At 47.5% G+C, this 19748-nt stretch overlaps 1 protein-coding gene across 1 annotated transcript in view; it reads right to left on the bottom strand.

Annotated features, from left to right (window-relative positions):
- Positions 1-3099: 3099 nt before the first annotated feature.
- LOC144158869 (uncharacterized) overlaps positions 3100-19748 on the bottom strand; it is a 72998-nt gene continuing 56349 nt past the window's right edge. The window contains exons 10-13 of the mRNA XM_077690044.1: positions 11301-11552; positions 9588-9842; positions 4913-5009; positions 3100-3284 (exon numbers count right to left, since the gene is read on the bottom strand). Coding sequence (XP_077546170.1) covers positions 3239-3284; positions 4913-5009; positions 9588-9842; positions 11301-11552 — 650 coding nt within the window. The 3' untranslated portion in view covers positions 3100-3238. The remainder of the gene's footprint in view (positions 3285-4912; positions 5010-9587; positions 9843-11300; positions 11553-19748) is intronic.

Below are 19748 nucleotides of genomic sequence, written 5' to 3'. Positions count from 1 at the left end.
TTATTCAAATAATCGTTCACAGTTGACATGCCTGTTGCACATTAACCTCTAAAAAAATGAAAACTAAAAAACATTGTGTTGTAAAAAAAAATTTTAAAACTGTCACGACCTCGTCCATTCATTTGGGAATGCAAAGCACTTCGAACAAGTTTTCTATCGTGTTTTATAAGCCGCTCAAGCTCGGTACAAGCGGAACAGAAAGAAAATTTCATACATAAAAAAGTTATCAAAATATTAACTTCAAATTTTTATGGTGTTATCACAGAAGCATTTCCAGTTGCTGTGCCAATTTTCATCAAAATCCACAAAGAAATAAAAAAGTTGATTTTGAAAGCCACGTCCCCCCTTAAGAGCCGCCATTTTCTGAACTTATGGGCTTCTATGGAAGCTCGCTACCAGTTACATTTACTTTGTATCCAATGCGAAAAAAGGCAGCTCAGTACTGCTCTCGTACTGCATTGACCAGCTGGTGGTATGACGACCAGGAGTACCCGTCCAATGAACCGCGACGAGCTGCGGTAGCCCGCAACCGCTGCAATCACAATACCCCCACACACATATATAGCGCATTTAAAAAAAAAAAAAAACTTAGCTGCAATAAAAGTTTTTGACTACCATCACCACTCAAAGCCAATCCTCACAGAATTGTTCACGGGTGTACTGTTGCGGGCAGGCATTTAGGCAGTGTTCAGGGCACCCTCCATTACGTATTTCCGCGACATTCCGTTACCAGGTCACTGCAGGCCGGGCACTTCCTGTGCGACACAGAACTTTGATTCAACGTGGTGATAGGGCTTTCTGCGAACCTAAACCGGTCCAAAGTTACTAAAGCACCCTTATTTACGAAACGGATACGTATAACTGATCTAAGGGAGCATTTTTCAATTAAAAAAATCCCGGAAAATAATAATAATAATAAAAACAGGCCGACCGACTTCGGCAGATGCGTTCGTAGGCTTCGCTGCGGAAGTTCATCCTCCGAGGATGAAGGTCCATGGGCATACTATTCAGTAAGGGTCGGATTAAAATATGCTTACGCCAAGTCTCGGAAGGCAATAAAAAAATTCCCTTCCGAGATTTTCACTCTCATCGATGCTAATTGACTGCACATTGCTGCAACAGTGGATACGAATAGTCGCCGATAGAGAGTAAACACTGCGCAAATGGCAGTGGCGAGTTCTTCGACGTCCCGAGGGGACAACTCGCACGTGATATTACAGAGTTTTAGCAGTCCGTCTGTTCCGTCATTTACGTAGTTACCGTGTTTACCGGGACCCGACTGCGCCTGCGTGCGTGGAAGGGCGAAGAGGAACGGCGAGGAGGCGCACTCAACCGTGAAGAATCCACGGGCATGGCGAGGGCCAGCCCGCGGAACTAATCCCCCCTACCGCGACGAATGCACAAGTGCCCAGACGGGTCCCGGTCAACACGGTAACGTACAACTCGGAACATATGGAGTGCTAAAACTCTTTATTGCTTCTGGAGGTTGCCGCTCCGGACCACGGTTTAGTGGTCAGCGTAGCAGGTTGTTACGAAGTTGCCATCCCACAGCTGGCATCCCGTGGTTACATACGGGAAAGCGTCCCCGTGCCGAGCTCCGTCGCCTACCTCATGCGAGGTAGCGTGGTGAAGATCGGCCAGCAAAAGTTGCTGCCTTGGTGACGACGACAAGAATCCGAAGGCAAACTTAACTGGTTTACTGCATGGCGAGAGATGAGCCGAAGCAAGGCAGGAACAATACCCTTCCGGGCGAGGTTACAGTACAGGACACGGGCAGAGTGACAGCATTGATTCGCAGCTCCTAAACGAATAAACTTATGCGCTCGGGGCTTCGTATTTATACCCGAAACGCTAATGGGCAAACACGTTCTCCCCCTGCTTTTTGCACACGGCGCGAACATAGTACAGACACACACAGCACTCTTTCCAGAGTTTGTGAAGGGTCGGTTGTAGCGGCGCAGGCTGAGTCTGAGAGAGAAGAGAGGAGTTCACCGCAGCGGCGTCCGTCCGTTTGGGCAAGTCTAAGCGTGCTGCGTCTACCGCCACCGAAGTTTGAATCACGCCGAGAGCGAGGCGCCCTTGCGCCGGCCATTCTGCGGCATGTTGTCATCTGTCCGAGGCAGGCTTTCACTCGCAAATCTTTGCAGGACGTGCTAATATTGTTGTGCGCGCAGGATAGTAACAAGGTAACAAGCCAGGTAGGCCGCGTGCCGCGTGACGTGAGCTTGTGTTTTCGTGCAAGGCGTGTGCGAGAGATTCGATAGTCAGTTGCACCGCGATAACATTGGTTACGCGAAAAGTCATGTTTCCGCCCATGAGTGTGACAACATTCTCTGCAATTCAACCCGGCCCATACGAACGAGTGCGAGTTGGTCGGGGCACAAAGGTTGCAACGTGAGTGCAGTGGTCCGTTTGACAGCAGGTACTGCCTCCTTTCCAAACTGTTGCCCACTGAAAGCAAAGTAATACCTCGACGCCAAGTACTGTTGAGTGCTGCACAATACGATCTACCTATCGCCGGACGCGTATGAAGTCGCCGCCGCAGAGCAGCTGATTGCCAGCCGCCGCGCTCTAATGTCGGAGGTGAGTTGTTTTTCTGAGTGTGAAACATTTAGCGCGCGAGAAAGCCAGACTAAATCGGCGTACGCGTGAAACATTTCTCCAAAGAAATTATTCGGCTTTTGTAGTCAACGACGTATTTAGAGGGCACTTACCAGACATAAAGTCGTGGATACGGTGTGGGTGCACTTGCGTCGACATCCGCGGCAGCAGCCAATTGCAGCGTCGGACTTATGCGTGCCGTTCGCAGCCGCAGTTTCATCCTCCGGTGAGGCGAAGTGCTCGAGGGCACGCACAGTGCAACCACATAATGTGAGTGTGATTCTGTTGACGCCACTGCCGATAATCGGGTTGAAGCGCAGCAGACAATGGCAGCTAGTGCGTTTTTTTTTCTTCTGCGAAATGCGGGCGCACGCGCATGCGCTGGCACACTGGCCACGGACATGGCGGTTTTCAGTGTTGCCAAGCGAAGAAATCGCCAGCTAAACTTTGCAATGAATACGAAGTTCGTGAAGAAGAAAGAACATTTGCTTTTTCTCACTTAAAGTTTTTTTTATTATTACCCGCCAGTCAAGGCTCAACGGTGTACCTCGTCGGTTGCCGCCGGACTATAAAAGGCTTCATCCACGAAGTCATCGGCCGGTGTCGTGTCGGAGCTTTCAGGTCCCTTGCGGCGTGGTTAGCGTTCGTTCTCCTCAGACATATCGGCGGCCACGCCCTCGTCACTTGTAAAAATAAGGGGGAGAAAGGGGATAGAAAAACCATGATAGAGGAAGTCGTATGCATATGCGTTTGATATTGTGTTCAGAGAACATGCCGACACAAGGTGTACGTGAGGCAGTTTCGGCGCAGTAGGATTATAAGGTAGCTAATACCAAGCGTGCACCTCATCAAATCGTCGAATTTATATTTAAACAAAAATATGGATAGCAGTATTATGCTTATGCCATTATATTGTATTAAATTAAAATTATTACAGCGTCTCGGCGGCAAAAACTGAATGAAGGCGCCCATAACCGCGGCTCTTATTCTGACACTGCTCGAGCTCCCATCGTGAGAGTTTATTTCCTTGTAGTTATTCCGCCTTTTTCAGGAAACATTTTGTACACTAAGTGCAGTGGCTTTAATTTGGCGTAAAAACCAATTGAATCGTTTTTTTTTATTGAAAACTCTTCGATTCTAGGCTGTGCACGAATGGTTAGTTTGAAATTTTCCTAGGATTTCCTCCTCGCTATCCCATGGCCATATGCACGAACCGTGCTGCCAGTGTTAGTAGTTAGGAAAACCCTGTCCAAAAAAGGTGGCTTAGAAAGTCATGTGGAGCTCACAGGGATATGCTCCACATGCATAAAAAGACGTCTTTCTTCCGGAACCTCTGTTTCTATTCCGCCATTTGGTAGATGACTCCAATATGATTTTTCCTAGTAACTGTTTTCTCGCTTGAGATTGTGCGTTGCGTGCTTGGCTTTTTGAAATAGCGTAAAAACTCGGTAAAGGCTTCCATAATTAAGGTGCAACATTGGATGACGCGTTAGGCTGACCGAACAAACTATGTACAGCGTTTGAAAATGTATTCAAGAGGGCTAATTGACGTAGCTGAAGTGTTGCCAGAAGACTGCAGTGACAACTGTAAGATCGAAGGGAAGAGGTGTACATAATTGTAAACATGACAAACAAAGCATCGCGATGCTCATTTGTAGCGAAGCCAAAAAACAATACAAGTCGTAAACACTGCACGCAGTGTTTACGATTTGTATTGTAAGGTTTACGCACTTATTCGATAAGACATAACCGTAGAAAGGGGGAGGGGGAAGAGGGGTACGCGATAGGGGTACTCTCTTCCGTTTGTACTGTCAGCTTACAGATGATTGCGAAGGTGCAGGCCATGTGGAAACGTGCGTAGCGGGGAAGGGGGCACGGACAAATTCACCCCTGCATTTCCTTCACACACCGCGGAAAATTACGGTGGTCGTTCGCCGAAAAGTGAAAACTGGAAGTAGTGCGGGTTTCACCATCACTATGCATCGCATTTAGGAGGGGTTCCCTTAATCAGTAGCTGTGACTTAAAGAAAACCTGTTAATTTAATTTCCTGAGAACCACGTATTTACTGAACGCTAAATTTCAGTGTTTTGCACGGAATTTGGCTCTTCGTTGCGTTTGTCTTCGTTGCGGTTTCACTTTAATTTGTACATGTTGCCTTGGGGCAACATGCTTGATGAACGCCAGGCCATCAGATCTAAACTAGGACATTCCCAGTAAATTAAGGCGTCTTGTCGCGCACTTAAGTCTCGCAATTTTTTTCTTAGATTCCGCATCACACACCGCTGAAAAGAGATGAGCGTCGTGGCTTACTCTTCATCGATAGAGGAATCGACGGCATGGCTTCTGGTGACCGCCTCGACGTGGTTTTTTGTAGCGCCGACGAAGCGGCCCCCCATGGTTTCCAAGCCTAAAAGAGGTTAGATAATAGGTATGACACAATGCTCAACGCATTATATTCACACTCCCATATACACGCACGCACACACAAGGTGACTGCGGGACTAACATAAGCTAGGGTTCAGTGCTTTTTTTTGTTCTCCATACGCAAAAAACACCTTGCGGCAAAGCCAACTTTATCGCGAATGCTCAGCAGAAAACGGCTGTAATTGTGTGTCTTCCTGAGGATTCACCGCCGTCAGCGCCGAAGGGAAATAAAATTTGCCGATACATTTCACCCAAATTCTCTGTAAACTCCATGTCGCGCGCTAAAATGCTTCGCTTGTCATCTGGTTTCACAGAGTGGCATGATTATTTTTCTTTCTGCTGTGAACATTGCTGGCAATACGCTAACCCAGAGAGAAGTTACCGATGAAAAGGCTGAAGCGCTCACCGCCAACTAATTTTCAATATTGACGAGTGTAATAAGAAAACATTAAGACACGCTACAGGGACGGGTAAACTTTTAGCCCAACAATATAAATCACTGCGTACACAATAGCCTACGCACTGTCTCACAGCGAAAGCTAACTGTGGTGATGGGCTCCCATACCAAGCGGGTATTCTCATCTGTAGACCTTAACACAACTGTAGTGCGCACAGATAAATGCTTGCATAGGCTGCTGGGCCCTCTGATTCTTTCATTCATGCGAAGTGCTTATTGACCAATGTATTTTCTGTTGTGTCATAGAGGTAGCTTATGTATAATCCCAAAGTAACAGCCAACGAACTTTAACTGTACCCCTGTGTTTGGATTAGCATTTTGCTTATCATTTGAAGTTATCTCGTTGCGAAAACATTACGGGGAAGTCATGCCTAGAGCCTTCCTCCTTTAACGTGTTGTAGACTTACTACACTTCTGAACGCCAAGTCGCTTATTCGCCCTTTTTTGGCTTTCTAGCACTTCGCCCAGCTACAAAAACAAGCGCGAGTTTAGTGAAACGCGTTTTTGTTAAGCGATCAATTTGAAACGGGAGGCTTTCAGTTACTCTGCGATCACCATATTCAGTGACAGCTTGCGATATGCAAGGCTTGGGGATAGCGCTGTATAGCTTCGAGTATGCGTATAGCCGGTATTCAATTGCGTGGAATGCATGCAGGCAACCATAGGAGTGTGCCGCCATATCTGTGGCCAAGCGTCTGTTGCTAGGCGACGTTGGGCGCACGATCTCCAGATCAGGCACCCCTCTTCTCCTCCATGCAACCGCGCGAGTGCGCGGTCACTCGTTACGTCGGGCTCTGCGGGATGGCGGTACTTGCCCATGCTAAGCACGACTGTGAAACACATGACTGTGTTTCACGTTACAAACTCTTCCGAACGCAAAGTATTGCCTCAAGTTCAATGTGAGTGCTGTTAATAACATCTCTGTTTACGCCACCGTTTAGAATCGGGTTGGAACGGAGCAGATGACGCACGCCGGTGTTTTTTTTTTTTTTTTTTTTCTTCGGCGTGCGGCCGCATTGGCCCAAGCCGCGCCGTTCCCGTGGCGCATGCGCCATGTCTGTGGCCGTTTCCAGCGTTGCCAAGCGAAGAAATTGACCGCTAAACTTTTCAACGAATACCGTCTATACGTATGCTGGCAGGGCTGTTCATTCTCTCGCACCCTAGCAGTAACACGTGTGTGACGTTCCGGCTTTTAGACTTATGGGCAGAAGCAGGATAGCATTATTAACCGGTTCTACAAATGTGAATTCCACGCCCCAATGCGCGGTTTCAAAAGCTTCAACGATATCTGGGATATAACTTACAATATATCGGCCTAGATGCAAAGGACTTAGGCCCTGGGGGGAGTGGGGGTGATGTGATAGTACAGCGCGAGCGTAGAACGGGGTACTACGCTGTGGAGGAGCGCAGTGTCGCTCTGGTGCCGTTGCTCGGCTTTCACATCCCCACAGGTAAGCAATCTCAAGTGTGTGCCCAATTTTTGTTTATCGAGTGTCCACCTTTCCCTGAAGCGCGAACGTACGATTTGTCATTGTCGTTAAAAACCAGTTGGTAGTGCGCCCTTCAATCGTGTTGTGTATAGCTGTTTTGTCTGTGTTCGTATTCTAGTGCCAGCAGTGTTCGCACTCTGAAAAAAGAAAATCATTTGCTAGGAAGGTATTTTAGCAGGGGCATGTACCTCTCATATCAAGATATCAAGGCCCTATGCATCCTTATGGAGCGCTGTGAGCCTAATTTTGTAGCGTAAGCTACACTGGCCGAGGTTGAGCAGTTTCGCGTGGACCTTGAAGGGCCATTCTGCACAAGCGTGAAGAGCATTGGATTTGGATTGGATTTGATTGGATTGGATTGGATTAAATTTGATTTTACTTTGTATGAGTACGGGTGTGTAGAGAACTGGGTCTGCACATTCGCCGGTCTGCGCATTCCAGAGGAGTGACGTCATAGCCGCGGCAAACGCACTGGCGCCGGCGCGTGCCCAGCTGTGTGCCTCCGTTGCGCAGTAGCCAAGTCTGACGCTGCGCCGGAGCCACTTGATAGCCGTATCGCGTGGCTCCTGGAGAGCCCTGCTGCGCATGCGCGAGGAGCAGTGACTGGCCTGGACTGGACCCGACTGGACTCGACTGGACTGGATTGGATTGGATTGAAAATCGTTTTAGCAGCAGTAAGCATGATAATCAACCCACGTATCAACCCACGATAATCAACCCACGTATATGCGTGGAGTTGAAAACGAAACTCCGCAGTTGATGCTTGTGGACGTTCACTGTTAGTTATCCCTAAAAACATAATGTTGCGGTTTATAATCATCTTCTGACTCGCTCTTGTAGCCTTGCTTGCAGGAATGGGGTGTGATGCGCTAGAATTTTCCCCTGCAAACCTTGGCCGAGTAGCTGTTGCGCGATAAGAGTTCAGCACTACGAGCCTCCTGTATTGAAGCGCTACCAAGCATTTTTGAAATGAAACAATACCAAAACTGTTGGAGACTCTGTCCGAATAGACAGTTCGCTTGATTGATTGGTTGATTGATTGGTTGATTATAGGGTTTAACGCTCAGACGCAACGCAGGCGATAAGGCGCGCCGTAGTGGAGGGCTCCGGATTAATTTTGACCACCTGGAGATCTAACGTGCGCCGGAATCTCGTACAGACGGGCGTTTTTGCTTTTTGCCTCCATCAGAAAAGCGGCCGCCGCGGCCGGAAATCGAACCCGCTACCTCGTGCTCAGCAGCGCAACGCCTTATCCACTGAGCCACCGCGGCACCGCGGCGGGTCCGAATAGACAGTTGAACTAAGGAGCAACACCAGACCTCCGGAGATGCCCTCGTATGGAAACGAAAGTGGCAGGCGAACAGCTGGCGGTGTGTAAGCGCTCTCCTCGTCGGAACTGATATCTGGCGACTGGGTGTTATCTTTTTGCATAAGAAGTTCTTATAGAAATCTGGGCCCGTTTGCCCGAACGCGATAAGTGTGGGAATAAGGTCTCAACTACGACTTTAGCGCGGTCTAGGTAATTAGTCGTTTGCCCGAAACTGATACAAACGCTCGGTTAAGGCAGCGTTTCCGTCAGGTTTTCTGGCAACCGGCTTATTTGCCGTGGCCGACTTCGACTTACTGGCGTCTTATTTGTAAGCGGGAACTTAATCGGGAACTTATGCGTACGGGCAAACGGGCCCTGGTTAGGGTGGGGTGAGATCATGAGCGGCATGCTTTTTTCCGTGGATCAGTAGCGGACTCCGAAGGCGCCATGGCAGTTAGGCTTGCAGTTGGGTAACTGCGTAGTAGCGCCAAATATGAATTTCGCTATGCAGAAATGAAACTGAAGCTGTTGTAAACTGTTCGCGAATGGTCCTGTGGTAAGTAGAACTACCACGCAACTTACAACAACGTGCGCGAAGGCAATAAACTGCCTAAAATCATCAAGTAACTTTGCAAACAGGCACAGCTTAATATTTTCAGCCGATTTCAGAATTGTTACTGTCAGAGTGCAAACCTGGCGATTGAAAATCATCTGATTCACCATCCGTGCACTGATCATAAAAAAACCAAACGCTGATGCAGAGTAATTACAAGTGGCACGCATTCTTCTTTGATAGCAGTGGTGCGCGATGACCACGCTACTTTTCTACACCCAGGTGATGCAAACGCGTGCCAAAAATAATGTTTTTGTTCCAAAAATGAAAACAAAACTGATTTTGAAAGGGCATTTTTTGAGCTAACTTCAAATATCCTTACTTGTTCCGGAAACGCCTGGAACGTCATGAAAAAGGGCTCCTAAGGTATCGTTCAAATTGAACGATTTTGAATAGGCGCGGTAACACTTTCTTTGATACGTACCGCCAAGCCAGGGGCAGTCATCCGGTTTTCGCATTCAAAGCCCGTAAGCAGACTTAAGTGCCTCCAGGAATTTTGTGTAATCATTCCCTGTCGATTGTAAGGCGTCCAGTTATCTACATTTGCATCACTGCAACGACGGCTTATGTGTTACACCAATTACGCCTTTACTTAGCAGGTATACGGCGTCACCCGCCTTTCGGTGTTACGGACTGATTTTGCTGACGTACTCGGTAAAGAATGCTTGCGGATCAAAAGGAATGAGACTGACCGCGCTTTGTTTCACCCGAGTGGTCTCCGCCGCCAAAGCGTGACGAGTTCTCGTGCCAGCCTCCAATAGCACCGCCCGACTTTTCGCCTTTTCCGGTGGCGATCATCGGGCGCTGCAGTGCCAGTGTTGTCTCCCGAGCCATTTCTCCACCCACCAGAGTTTGAGGGGGCGTCCGTCTTGGCCGCACAACCGGGGCGTTCAAGTCAGGCAGGTTCCGCGAGCGCGGGTGCACTGGCTCCCTGCGCTTCGCCCCATCTGCACATACGCACTCCACATCCTCAACAATCGGCACATGCAACCCGGATGCCTATCAACTGACAAGCCGGCCACTGGTATACACTAGGGAGGGGGCGAAGGGGCCCCGTCTGGGACTTTTACAGGTAGCGAAATTTTTCCGCTTGTGCCCCCGAAATTTCCTGTATATAGGTCCAGCACTGTGTCTGGAATTGATGTCGCCTGTTAGGCCTTTTTACTCCGTTGGGGATGTAATTGCGAAACTTTCCTCTCCTCCTTTCAGTGAATCTTAAGGAAAATTTCTGAATTCGTGTTTGTGCATTTGAATATACGGGTAGCATATATTTCAGCACAACCCATTCCGATATGCCAATGGGACGAACGCGCATTGAGCAACCTATAAGAACACGCAATTTCCACACAATCCAGAATAAAGACATATATGTTGGTCAGGACACATCGCTGAAACAACTTTAGACTTTTGTATGGTCTACATATACATGCAAAATTCAGTTCGGCATCTTAACGGGCGGCGAGAGAGTCTGGAATTTGCAATAACACACTTCAGCCACTTTTACTCCCTTTTATGTTTAAACAAAAACGTGCCCAAGCGTTTCGTACAGGTGTCTAACCAGCCAGGCTGTTACGTGCGGCCGGCATGTTACGCGTGGCCTACCCATTTCGAAGTAACGTGCGGCCGGTGTTTGCCATTGCCACGTTGAAGCTGCTCTGCCCACACCGCCGTTGCCCTGCCCGCCGTTGTTGCTTCACCTGCGCTTCCCGCCGTAGCTCGCTACGCGCGCGCTCTGCCGTGATAGGCTTTTTGTCGCTCTCCCTTATGCGCCGTTCCCGCTTACCGGTGTCGGTAGATGCGAGAGTGTAGCCACGTCATCTATAATCCCAGCCAGTTTTTCTCCCCTTGCGTCTAATTCTTCTCCAACGTGGGTTTTTTCACGCATGCGCATGACGTTGCGCTGGGTGAGTTTTCTGCGTACACGAGACCACCGGATTTTCCTTTCGCCTAGCCATGCAAAGCTTCGCGTTAAATATGTAGCCTTTGTGAGCCCCTATATATATATATACGCCATAATAAGAATATTGCCCGAAATTTCACATCATAAGTACAACAGCTAGTTGCGGATAAATAAGTCAGTAAAGTCTATTTCTCTTTCTCTGTCTCTGCGTGTGCGTCCTACTGTGTGGGCCTGTGTGTGTCCGTGTGCACATGTGTGTGCTTCTGTGTGGGTCTGTGTCCGGGTGTGTATGTGCTTGCGTATGTGTGTGCGCGCGTGCGTGTGTGTGCTTTGCACCCACCGACACATTTTCGCACCCACACTTTCAAAGTGCTTAGCTCACACAAAGGCCACTGTCGTGCCCGTCGCGTCTCAGTGTAGCCCACGTGATCCTGAAGCGAGATGCACCATGCGCACATGTATAGTACAAGACGAGCACACTCCGGGAAAGTATATGTGCACGTACCTGTACGTTCGGTCGTGTCCGCCCCGCGTGCACGCCGAGGCTGCCGGCTGCTGCCTGAGATTTCCGGCCGCTCCCAAGTCCGCTTAGTGGTACGGCTGACCAATTTGGCGCGACGCCACCCGGACGTAGAGGGTACGGTACGCCCATGCGTCCTCATCCTTGGCTTCGGTGCCGTGGTCGCTAGTCTCCTCTTGGCCGCCTTCTCCCTCTTCGCCTCTGATCCCCGGAGCCCGCGCACCGTGGTTCTTTTGGCTGCGGCGAAACGTGCAGGTAAGACAAGGATCAGTTCTTCTTCGACATATACCAGTAATTGACTCCGCATAAAACGTCGAAAGTGATATATGCCCTCCTCCTCCTCCCATAAGAGCGTCGGTAGCTAAAAAGTCAATGTTCTGCCGTGAGGCACTTACCGCACTCTTTCAGAGGTGCACTGAAATGGTATGGTTGTTCTGCCACCGCAACGATAGTTTTCATAAACACGACCTGCTCAACATGTCCCCCCGATCTGAGTCATTAGCCCCTGTCAATACCCTCTCATGAACGGAATGCTCGGTTGGTGACCCTCAGTCCGCAGCTGGATATGAAGCACTCTACAAAGATGTGTAGCTCGACTTTCTACACAGCGAAAGGCGTCAACATTGTGTCCAGACAGGTCACACGCTAATAAGGAAGCTTGGAAAGAGCACGTTGTACTACTAAGGTCATCTCGGGTGAAGCCAGCTGAGCTTTACTTATATAAGTAAATGTAAGTTCCTTATATAGGGCAGTTATCTGTCGAGATGTCGGAGTGGCAAGAAGAGGGAATGAGGAAATTTGGTGTAATTGAAAATATTGTGAGCAGAGCTTTCCGTGCGCCCTCTTAATGCGATAAGCTCGGCAACGTGGGTGGCTAGCATCTCCTTTATGCGTCGTCTTCGTTTATATATACATTGGGCGCGCCTATCATCTTCTCATTTCATCATCCTCTTTTCTACGCGCGCTCATCATCGCTGCTTTCAGGAACGATTGTCGCTCTTTTGCGGCCGATTCCGAGGAGACACGAATTTCAGACGAGACCCCAGGTATTCAACCGAATGGATTTTTCCAAGGACTTCAGAGGTGCCATAAAAGTAAAGAAAGACATATCCAGCAGAAACAACCACCTCAACACCAAGGAGCCCACGGCAAACCTAGTAGAGATACTACCGACCCAAAGAGGCAAAAAGAGCTACTACATTCTAAACGTATGCAGTTACCTCACGAATACGTGAGAAAACTTCATGCCCCTATTCCAAGAGGCCACGCAAAGAGCAAACAAGCACAACCTAATAATACTAGGGGATATGAATTCACCACACAGCCAGTGGAACTACAATCTCGACTCGGTTAAAGGAAGAAATTTGGTAGACACTATGGAACATCTTCATCTACAAGCTATAAACGATACAACCTAACCCACAAGAGCGGGAAACCAGAGGTACAGGGACACGTGCCCAGATCAGACTTACCATAGCACCGATCACGGATAGACTTACAGCATGGAAGAACTGGGCAGCGATCACGATATTATAGAAATTAACACGCAAAAGGACTTCAGAAGAAGAGCCAGGAAAGAAAAGATCACCAACTGGGATACCTTCAGGAAAAAGCTCAGTACAACAACAGAGATACAGAATATAGACACCTGGTGCCAGAAAGCAAAAGAAGCACTCAAAACAGCCACCAAGCAATTTGGACAAGAAACTGAAAACCACTGCGTTGACAACTACCTTGCAAGTCTATGGAACAAAAAGCAGAAAGTCACTAAAAGGTGGGAAAAGAAGAGACGCAACAAAAGCCTGAAAGTTAGGATCAAAAACCTAACGAAGCAAGCCAGAGAATACGCCACCCAATTAGCTAAACAAAACTGGCAAGTCTTCTGCGACACACTAAAGAACACCTTAAGCACATCTAGAACATGTATGATCAAAGGCATGCTTAGCCCAGAAAACCGCTGGAGGGAAATTAGGCATAGCCTAAACAGAGTAGCCCATGGCTTTGAGAGGACAACGAGGAACTAATAGAAGCACTGAAAGAAAGATCCGAGCTAAACACGAAGATTCCCCCCATCACAAGACAATATGAGGGGACAGAAAACAAAAACTAGACCGAGACACCTCAAAAGAGGAAGTATACCAAAGCTATACTAGAGTGCAAAAAGAAAAGATCACCAGGAGAAGACGGCATCAGCAACATGATCATAAAAAAACTTTGGAGAAGAACAAGTGAAAGCGCTTGTGGAACATAACAACAAGATGTGGAAGCCCATCTACCTACCACCGCATTGAAAACACTCCATAATAACGGCAATACCGAAACCGGGAAAGCCCCTAGGCATAGAAAATCTAAGGCCAATATCTCTCGCATCCTGTCTAGGAAAGGTATATGAGAGAATCATCACGACTGAACTCACGAGACACCTAGAAGAAAATAACATGTTTCCAGACTGCATGATAGGCTTCAGAAGCGGTCTCTCCACCCGAGGTGCCTTCCTGCAGCTAAAAGGCGACATACTAGGGAACACTAACTCCAAAGATCAAGTCATCCTAGCAGTCGACCTGAAAGGAGCCTTCAACAATGTGTCACACGAGGCGATACTTACTGAAATTCAAAACAGCGCAAAAAGACGGGACAGGAAACGACGACACACGGCGCCGTGTGTGATCGTTTCTTGTCCCGACTAGCACCAACTAGACCAAACCACCCTTGTAAAGCGATACTTAAGGCGGTGGAAAAAACAGGATGCGGCAAGAAAATCTATGACTACATTGCCAACTTCCTTTCTAACAGGAAAGCCACCATAGGAATTGGAATACTAGATACGGACCTTCGAGATGCTCAACAGAGGAAAACCACAGGGCTCTATTATTTCGCCATTACTGTTTAACCTAACCATGCTAGCAATAGGAAGAACGCTAGAAGAGAACCTGCAGATTGGAAAGCCCGTTTACGCAGATGATATAACCATCTGGACCAAATAAGGCACTCTCCGAAAAGCTAAATACTCTACGAGAAGCCATAGACAGATTAAGGGGTTTAACACAAGACAACGGCTTAAAATGCGCGCCAGAAAAGTCGGAATCAGCCCATCGAAGGAACCCATTCCCACAAGAAGCATCCAAATAGACGGCAAAAATGTCCAATTCAAACCGATGATCAGAATACTGGGCATGTACGTACAAGAAGACAGAAAAGCAACCACCACCGAGTCCAGGATTCCTGCCCAAGCGCCCCTAGTTCTCAAAGCTGCCACCACGTGCCGTCGTCGAATGGAATTTTGCCTACACTTCTAGGCACTGTACCTACACGGCTGTTTTCCCTCATTCTTCTCGGGGCGGTCGCGGCGTTCGACCGGTTTGACTGTCAAGTGCGACGGCGCGGTCAACTCCTTCTCCTCAAGTTAATTGTTCGTCTGTGAGCGGGGAGTCACTTCAATAGAGTTCCCCCGCGACTATTGTGGGATGGCAAGAGGATGCCTCAGAATAGTTGAAGCTTGAGCCGGTTGGTGCAAAAGTTGGGACGAAGCGAAGACGAGACGCTTCGTCCCGTTCATTGCGCTGCCCTCTACTCCGAAAGCGGATGCCCTCTGCGTTAGGATTTTGGTGGAGCTTGGAAAGGTTGTCCGCTGCGAAGTAATTCACGACAACTACTAGATATACGGCTTATGTCTATCTACGACGCTATTTTCCTGTTTATCGCACATTTCATACCACTGGAAAAAAAAAAGCATTGGATAATAATTACTTATTTCGGACAGCTACAACTGCGGAACGATATTTTCGAGTGAAAAAATGCTACGGCAGCAGCCGCCGTTTCTTTCTTCCGAAATTTGGTATTCTTGAATGGCTTTTGAGAAAATTCAAATTGCAGGGACGCATCTAATTACGTGAGCAGAAAGCATGAAATTTCAAAACGCGTTCAAAACGGTACCTGCGAGCGATGTTCCCGGTGCGTCACCTTAGCTACTTCAATGAAGTTCTGGAATTGATTCATTTTATGACATCGTGACGTATCAATAATTAGTTTCAGAATTCCTCTGTCACTGCTCATTATTACCTTTCCGCACGATGCGAACTCACGGACACACCACTAGAGATAAAGATTTGTAACTAGTGCTTCAACTAAGGGCTTAGCTTGCATATGAGTAATATTCTACATATATTTATTTATTTATTTATTTATAACTATCTCTCAGTTTCCTCGATAAGTCATTGAGTAAGGTAAGCTAAAAGAGACACAAGTACAAGTTTTAACATGTGTGACAAGTAATGCGTGAACGGGGTATATAAAAATGAACGCTAAACATAAGAAACGCATAAAACAAACCTACACATAAATTAGGATCTCACCTCATGGCAGAACAAAAACTGCAATTCACTGCACGGATATCGCGTCTGATGAATATTATATTTTACTGCATTTCCTGCAAACGATGTCCGACGATGTCGATCGCATGAAGACTCCTAACCTTAGGTGGCTTCATTAATTTATGTTGTCGGTCGCCCTCCAAGCCCGTGGTATTCGCGAGAATTATTCGTTTTAAAAGTATTCAGATATACTGTTTTCTTTTCCGTTTTTCTTGTTTTTCAAAAAATAAGAATTCCCGTTGCCAACGCGCCATTTACCACAGCAGAACGCCTTTGAGGCGATATAAGATTAACAAGGACACTGCGCTAACATGAGTGCTCACTGTATATGAACTCCGAAACGTATTGTAGAAAAATTCTGAATTTAAATCACCCCAAATATGTGTACTCCAGTTACAAGGCCGAATACAATCCGCGAATTGGAGTGAATTGGTAAACATTCATGTTGGATACACATAAAGAAGTGCGGGGGTCACGAGCAATAGCGTTAGGTCAAAAGGGGGAAATCCCCGCTTCACGTTTTATGAGGCGCACCACAGTGGATTCCTCCGGATTAATTTTGAACACCTGGGGATCTTTAAAGTGCGCCGAAATCCCGGATACACGGTCGTTCTTGCTTTTCGCCTCCACCAGAAAAGCGGCCGCCGCAGCAGGGAATCGAACCCGCGTCCTTGTGCTTAGCAGCGCAACGCCTAAGCCCCGCTTTACCCACACCCTCTCTTTTCGGAACCGGCTTCCGAAACAACGACAGCGAGCCGCCTCATGACAAATACATTTTTTAGGCGAAGCTCATTTGAATACATAGTGTTTTTTGTATTTTGCATGTATGCAAACAAAAAGTTACGTATCTGAAGAGTGAGGCGTTCTTTACCGTGGGGCGTTCGAAAAAAAAATGTCCCGGTGTAGGCATTGTCAGTACGCGGTCACCACCAATGTCACTCGCCGTTCTTGACCTCAAGCTTATGCGACTCAACACTCGATCCGCACCTCATATAGTTAATATGATGCACCGTCTGCTCGTTCGCTAGAGTCAAAATAAAAGTGCGTGGTTAAATGTATAAAATGTATATGTCTTCCTTGAGGATGCCCATCGTCAACTTTCAACAGAAATTAAATTTGTTTACACCTTTCCGGTAAATTTGGCGCCACCTGCGTGTCACGTACCAAGACAACCTTCGCTGGTAATCCACATTCACCTGGAATGTCTCGTGATTTTTCTTTTCGATTATTCCTCACAAAATTGGGAGCTATCACTCTACATTTAATCTACTATAACACTTACATGTTCCAGCGTGACCAATTCGACAATGTTGCTGCGGACATACATACTTACGCAGTAATATTACCACTCCAGGCACATCGGATAATCTCAAAAAAAAAAAAAAACTGCGCGCAAATTAACGGGGACAAGAACACACGAAGACAGCAGAGAACCCCGTTAATTTCCGCGCAGTTTTTTTTTTTTAGATGCATTATTACCAACTCGCCCAAATCTCAACCCTTTTACATCGGATAACTTGGAAACCCGCTCAAAACATTTTAAAAGTGTAGCTTTTCTGTGTGGACTCAACACGCAAACCCTTCTGTCCGTCTGGGGTGCAGGATGTGCCAGACTTTCCTGCATGCGAAAATTGTAAGAATAAAAGGCCCTGAACCTTCGTGTTTTAATACAAGAGCACTCATATCGGCCTTCCCAGGGAAATCGAGAAAACGGCCGCAACAGCACTCATTTGTCGTCGTCATGATTCCACAGCTCAGACGACAAGGACAGAAAGAAAAACGCAAGACAGGCGCTATGTACGACCGGCGCATGCGATTCACATGCGACTGATCCGCCAAAACCCGTCCTAACAATCAGTCGTAACGATCAGTCGCATGCGAAGCGCATGCGCCGGTCGTTCATGTGTCTAGCGCTTTAAACAAGTCCTCGCCAAAAACGAGCATCTGCAGTATCTGCGAGCTTCCAAAAAAAAGTGAAAGGTATGACATCATGAAAAGTATGTCATATATGTGGGCTTTTGTTTCCGTTCCATGGATGTATTATATATACATGGTGGTTTCGTCAATAAACTTTCAGCGCCTGTTTGGTGTCCTTTCTTTTATCTTTTTACTGGCCTAAAATAACGTAAAATTACGAGCAACAACAGTTGTAATAAACACGTTCGATTTGCGTGCTTGCAACTCCCATGTTAACAACGGGCGCGGATTTTGCTGCCTCAAACGCTCACTCGAATTCGTTTTCGTACCGAAACGACCTGTACCGAACCGTCCTGTACCGAAATGTCCTGTACCGAAACGTCCGTGTACCGAAAAGACCGTACCGAAACGCCCTGTACCGAAAAGACCAGGACCCCCGAAATGTCCGTGCACCGAAATGTCCGTGTACCGAAAAGACCGTACCGAAACGCCCTGTACCGAAAAGACCTAGACCCCCGAAATGTCCGTGCACCGAAATGTCCGTTCACCGAAATGTCTGCGCCGAAATGTCCTACACTGAAATGTCCGGATCCCCATTTGACTAAAATGCCACCTTTGAGCTGACACACAACGTTTTTCAAAACCATTTGATTGAAATGCCGTTTGAGACAAAAGAGCACGACTATCGACCTTTAAAAATCTCCAAGGCCTTTGAAACGCGAAAGCTTGTACTCTCGCACCCAGTTTGTTCGTGCCGATTTGCAAATATTTGCGAGTAAAACTTTGTTATTAAAGAGCTCGCTCATAATCACTTTTCTTTTGTTTTTGTTTACTATCACTTGGTGGACAACTAGAAAGTAGCTTAGACTCGCAACACCGGTGGTACGAAAAAAGAAAAAAAAACTGCCTATGTTGTGCAAGTTTTGTGACCCGCGGGATGACGTGCCTTCGAATATCTCTAAAAGTTCGTATGCACACGTGCTTGTGGGGTCGCAAATGATCGTCATTCAGCGGAATCAATGGGAAATTGGGTAGGCCCATTACCAATTGGTTCCTCTGTATACGACCCACACAACATGCAGTGAAGGTAAACTTTTGGCTGCGACCTGTCTGGTTGGGAGGCTACAAATGAAAAGCTATAATTACACTGCAAACAATGGTACAATAAATGGAGAAGCGGACGTTTCACAACCAGCTTTCTTTCTCAGGGGTGACTGGGGTCAGCCTGCTGCCGCGTCCGATAGCCTTTCAACGCGTTAGGTATCTCACAAAGCCCCTCTCTGTCTAGCGCAGGCCATGCGTATACACAAAAGTGAGAGTCCCAAGGTAGCGATTAAGGTATTGTGACGTTGTGCCACCAAGTTTTCGTTCTCGACGATGGCCGTCCCGACGAAGTCGATTCTGTGGCCGGGTGCATGGCAGTGCTATAGCTATACATGCACCATGAGCTGACATAATCTCTTTACTGCACAACAAAGAGCCACCGAAGAAGCCCCCGAGGACACAATGACCAGTCTCATTCGCCCCAGTGTCGCCCATCTCAAGGAACAGGCTTGCTCCCTGCACCCTTCCGCTCCTCGCCGTCATACCTGCCTTAGTCATACCGATGGCGCCCCTTCCAGGAATCGCTCCTTTTACGCCCCGTTGGCCTCCAGGGCTTCAAGCCGGGTATAATAACACTTCCGACATTGTTGGATGCAGACGTCTCCTCGCCTGCTCCCATTATAATAGGAAGGAACTTTTAATCGGCTGGTGTGGCGAGAGCTGCAACAGTTGTCTATAAGCTTTCGGCGCCCACTTTGCACAGTGGAAAAGCACAAATGGCACCCCCGACATAGGAGGCTGGTTCTCCAGCAACAACCACCCCCCCCCCCCCTCCCGGGTCAATCCCCTTAGCAACGCCACTGTAAGTGCGATAGCTGATTATTTTTGAGTAGAACCAGAGTCCTTCAATACACCGAATGCAACGACGACGGGGTGATAGAGAATATCAGGAAAGGCGAATGCACACGTGATTTAATTAAAAGGCACTTTGGTTTCTTTCCTTTTTATTTTTTTCGTGACGGTTGAGGGGCTCATTAAACGCGGAAAGTTTGGTCTCTCTCTTGGTCTGTTTGTCAGCCTGTCTTTCTGTTCTTCGATTCAG

Source organism: Haemaphysalis longicornis, unplaced genomic scaffold (genome assembly GCF_048455015.1).
Source record: "Haemaphysalis longicornis isolate Haplotype H1 unplaced genomic scaffold, Haemaphysalis longicornis Haplotype H1 scaffold_1, whole genome shotgun sequence".
In the NCBI taxonomy this organism is placed as follows: domain Eukaryota; kingdom Metazoa; phylum Arthropoda; class Arachnida; order Ixodida; family Ixodidae; genus Haemaphysalis; species Haemaphysalis longicornis.
The sequence above is the reverse complement of the archived record's forward strand: the minus strand, read 5'-3'. Positions and strand labels throughout refer to the sequence as shown.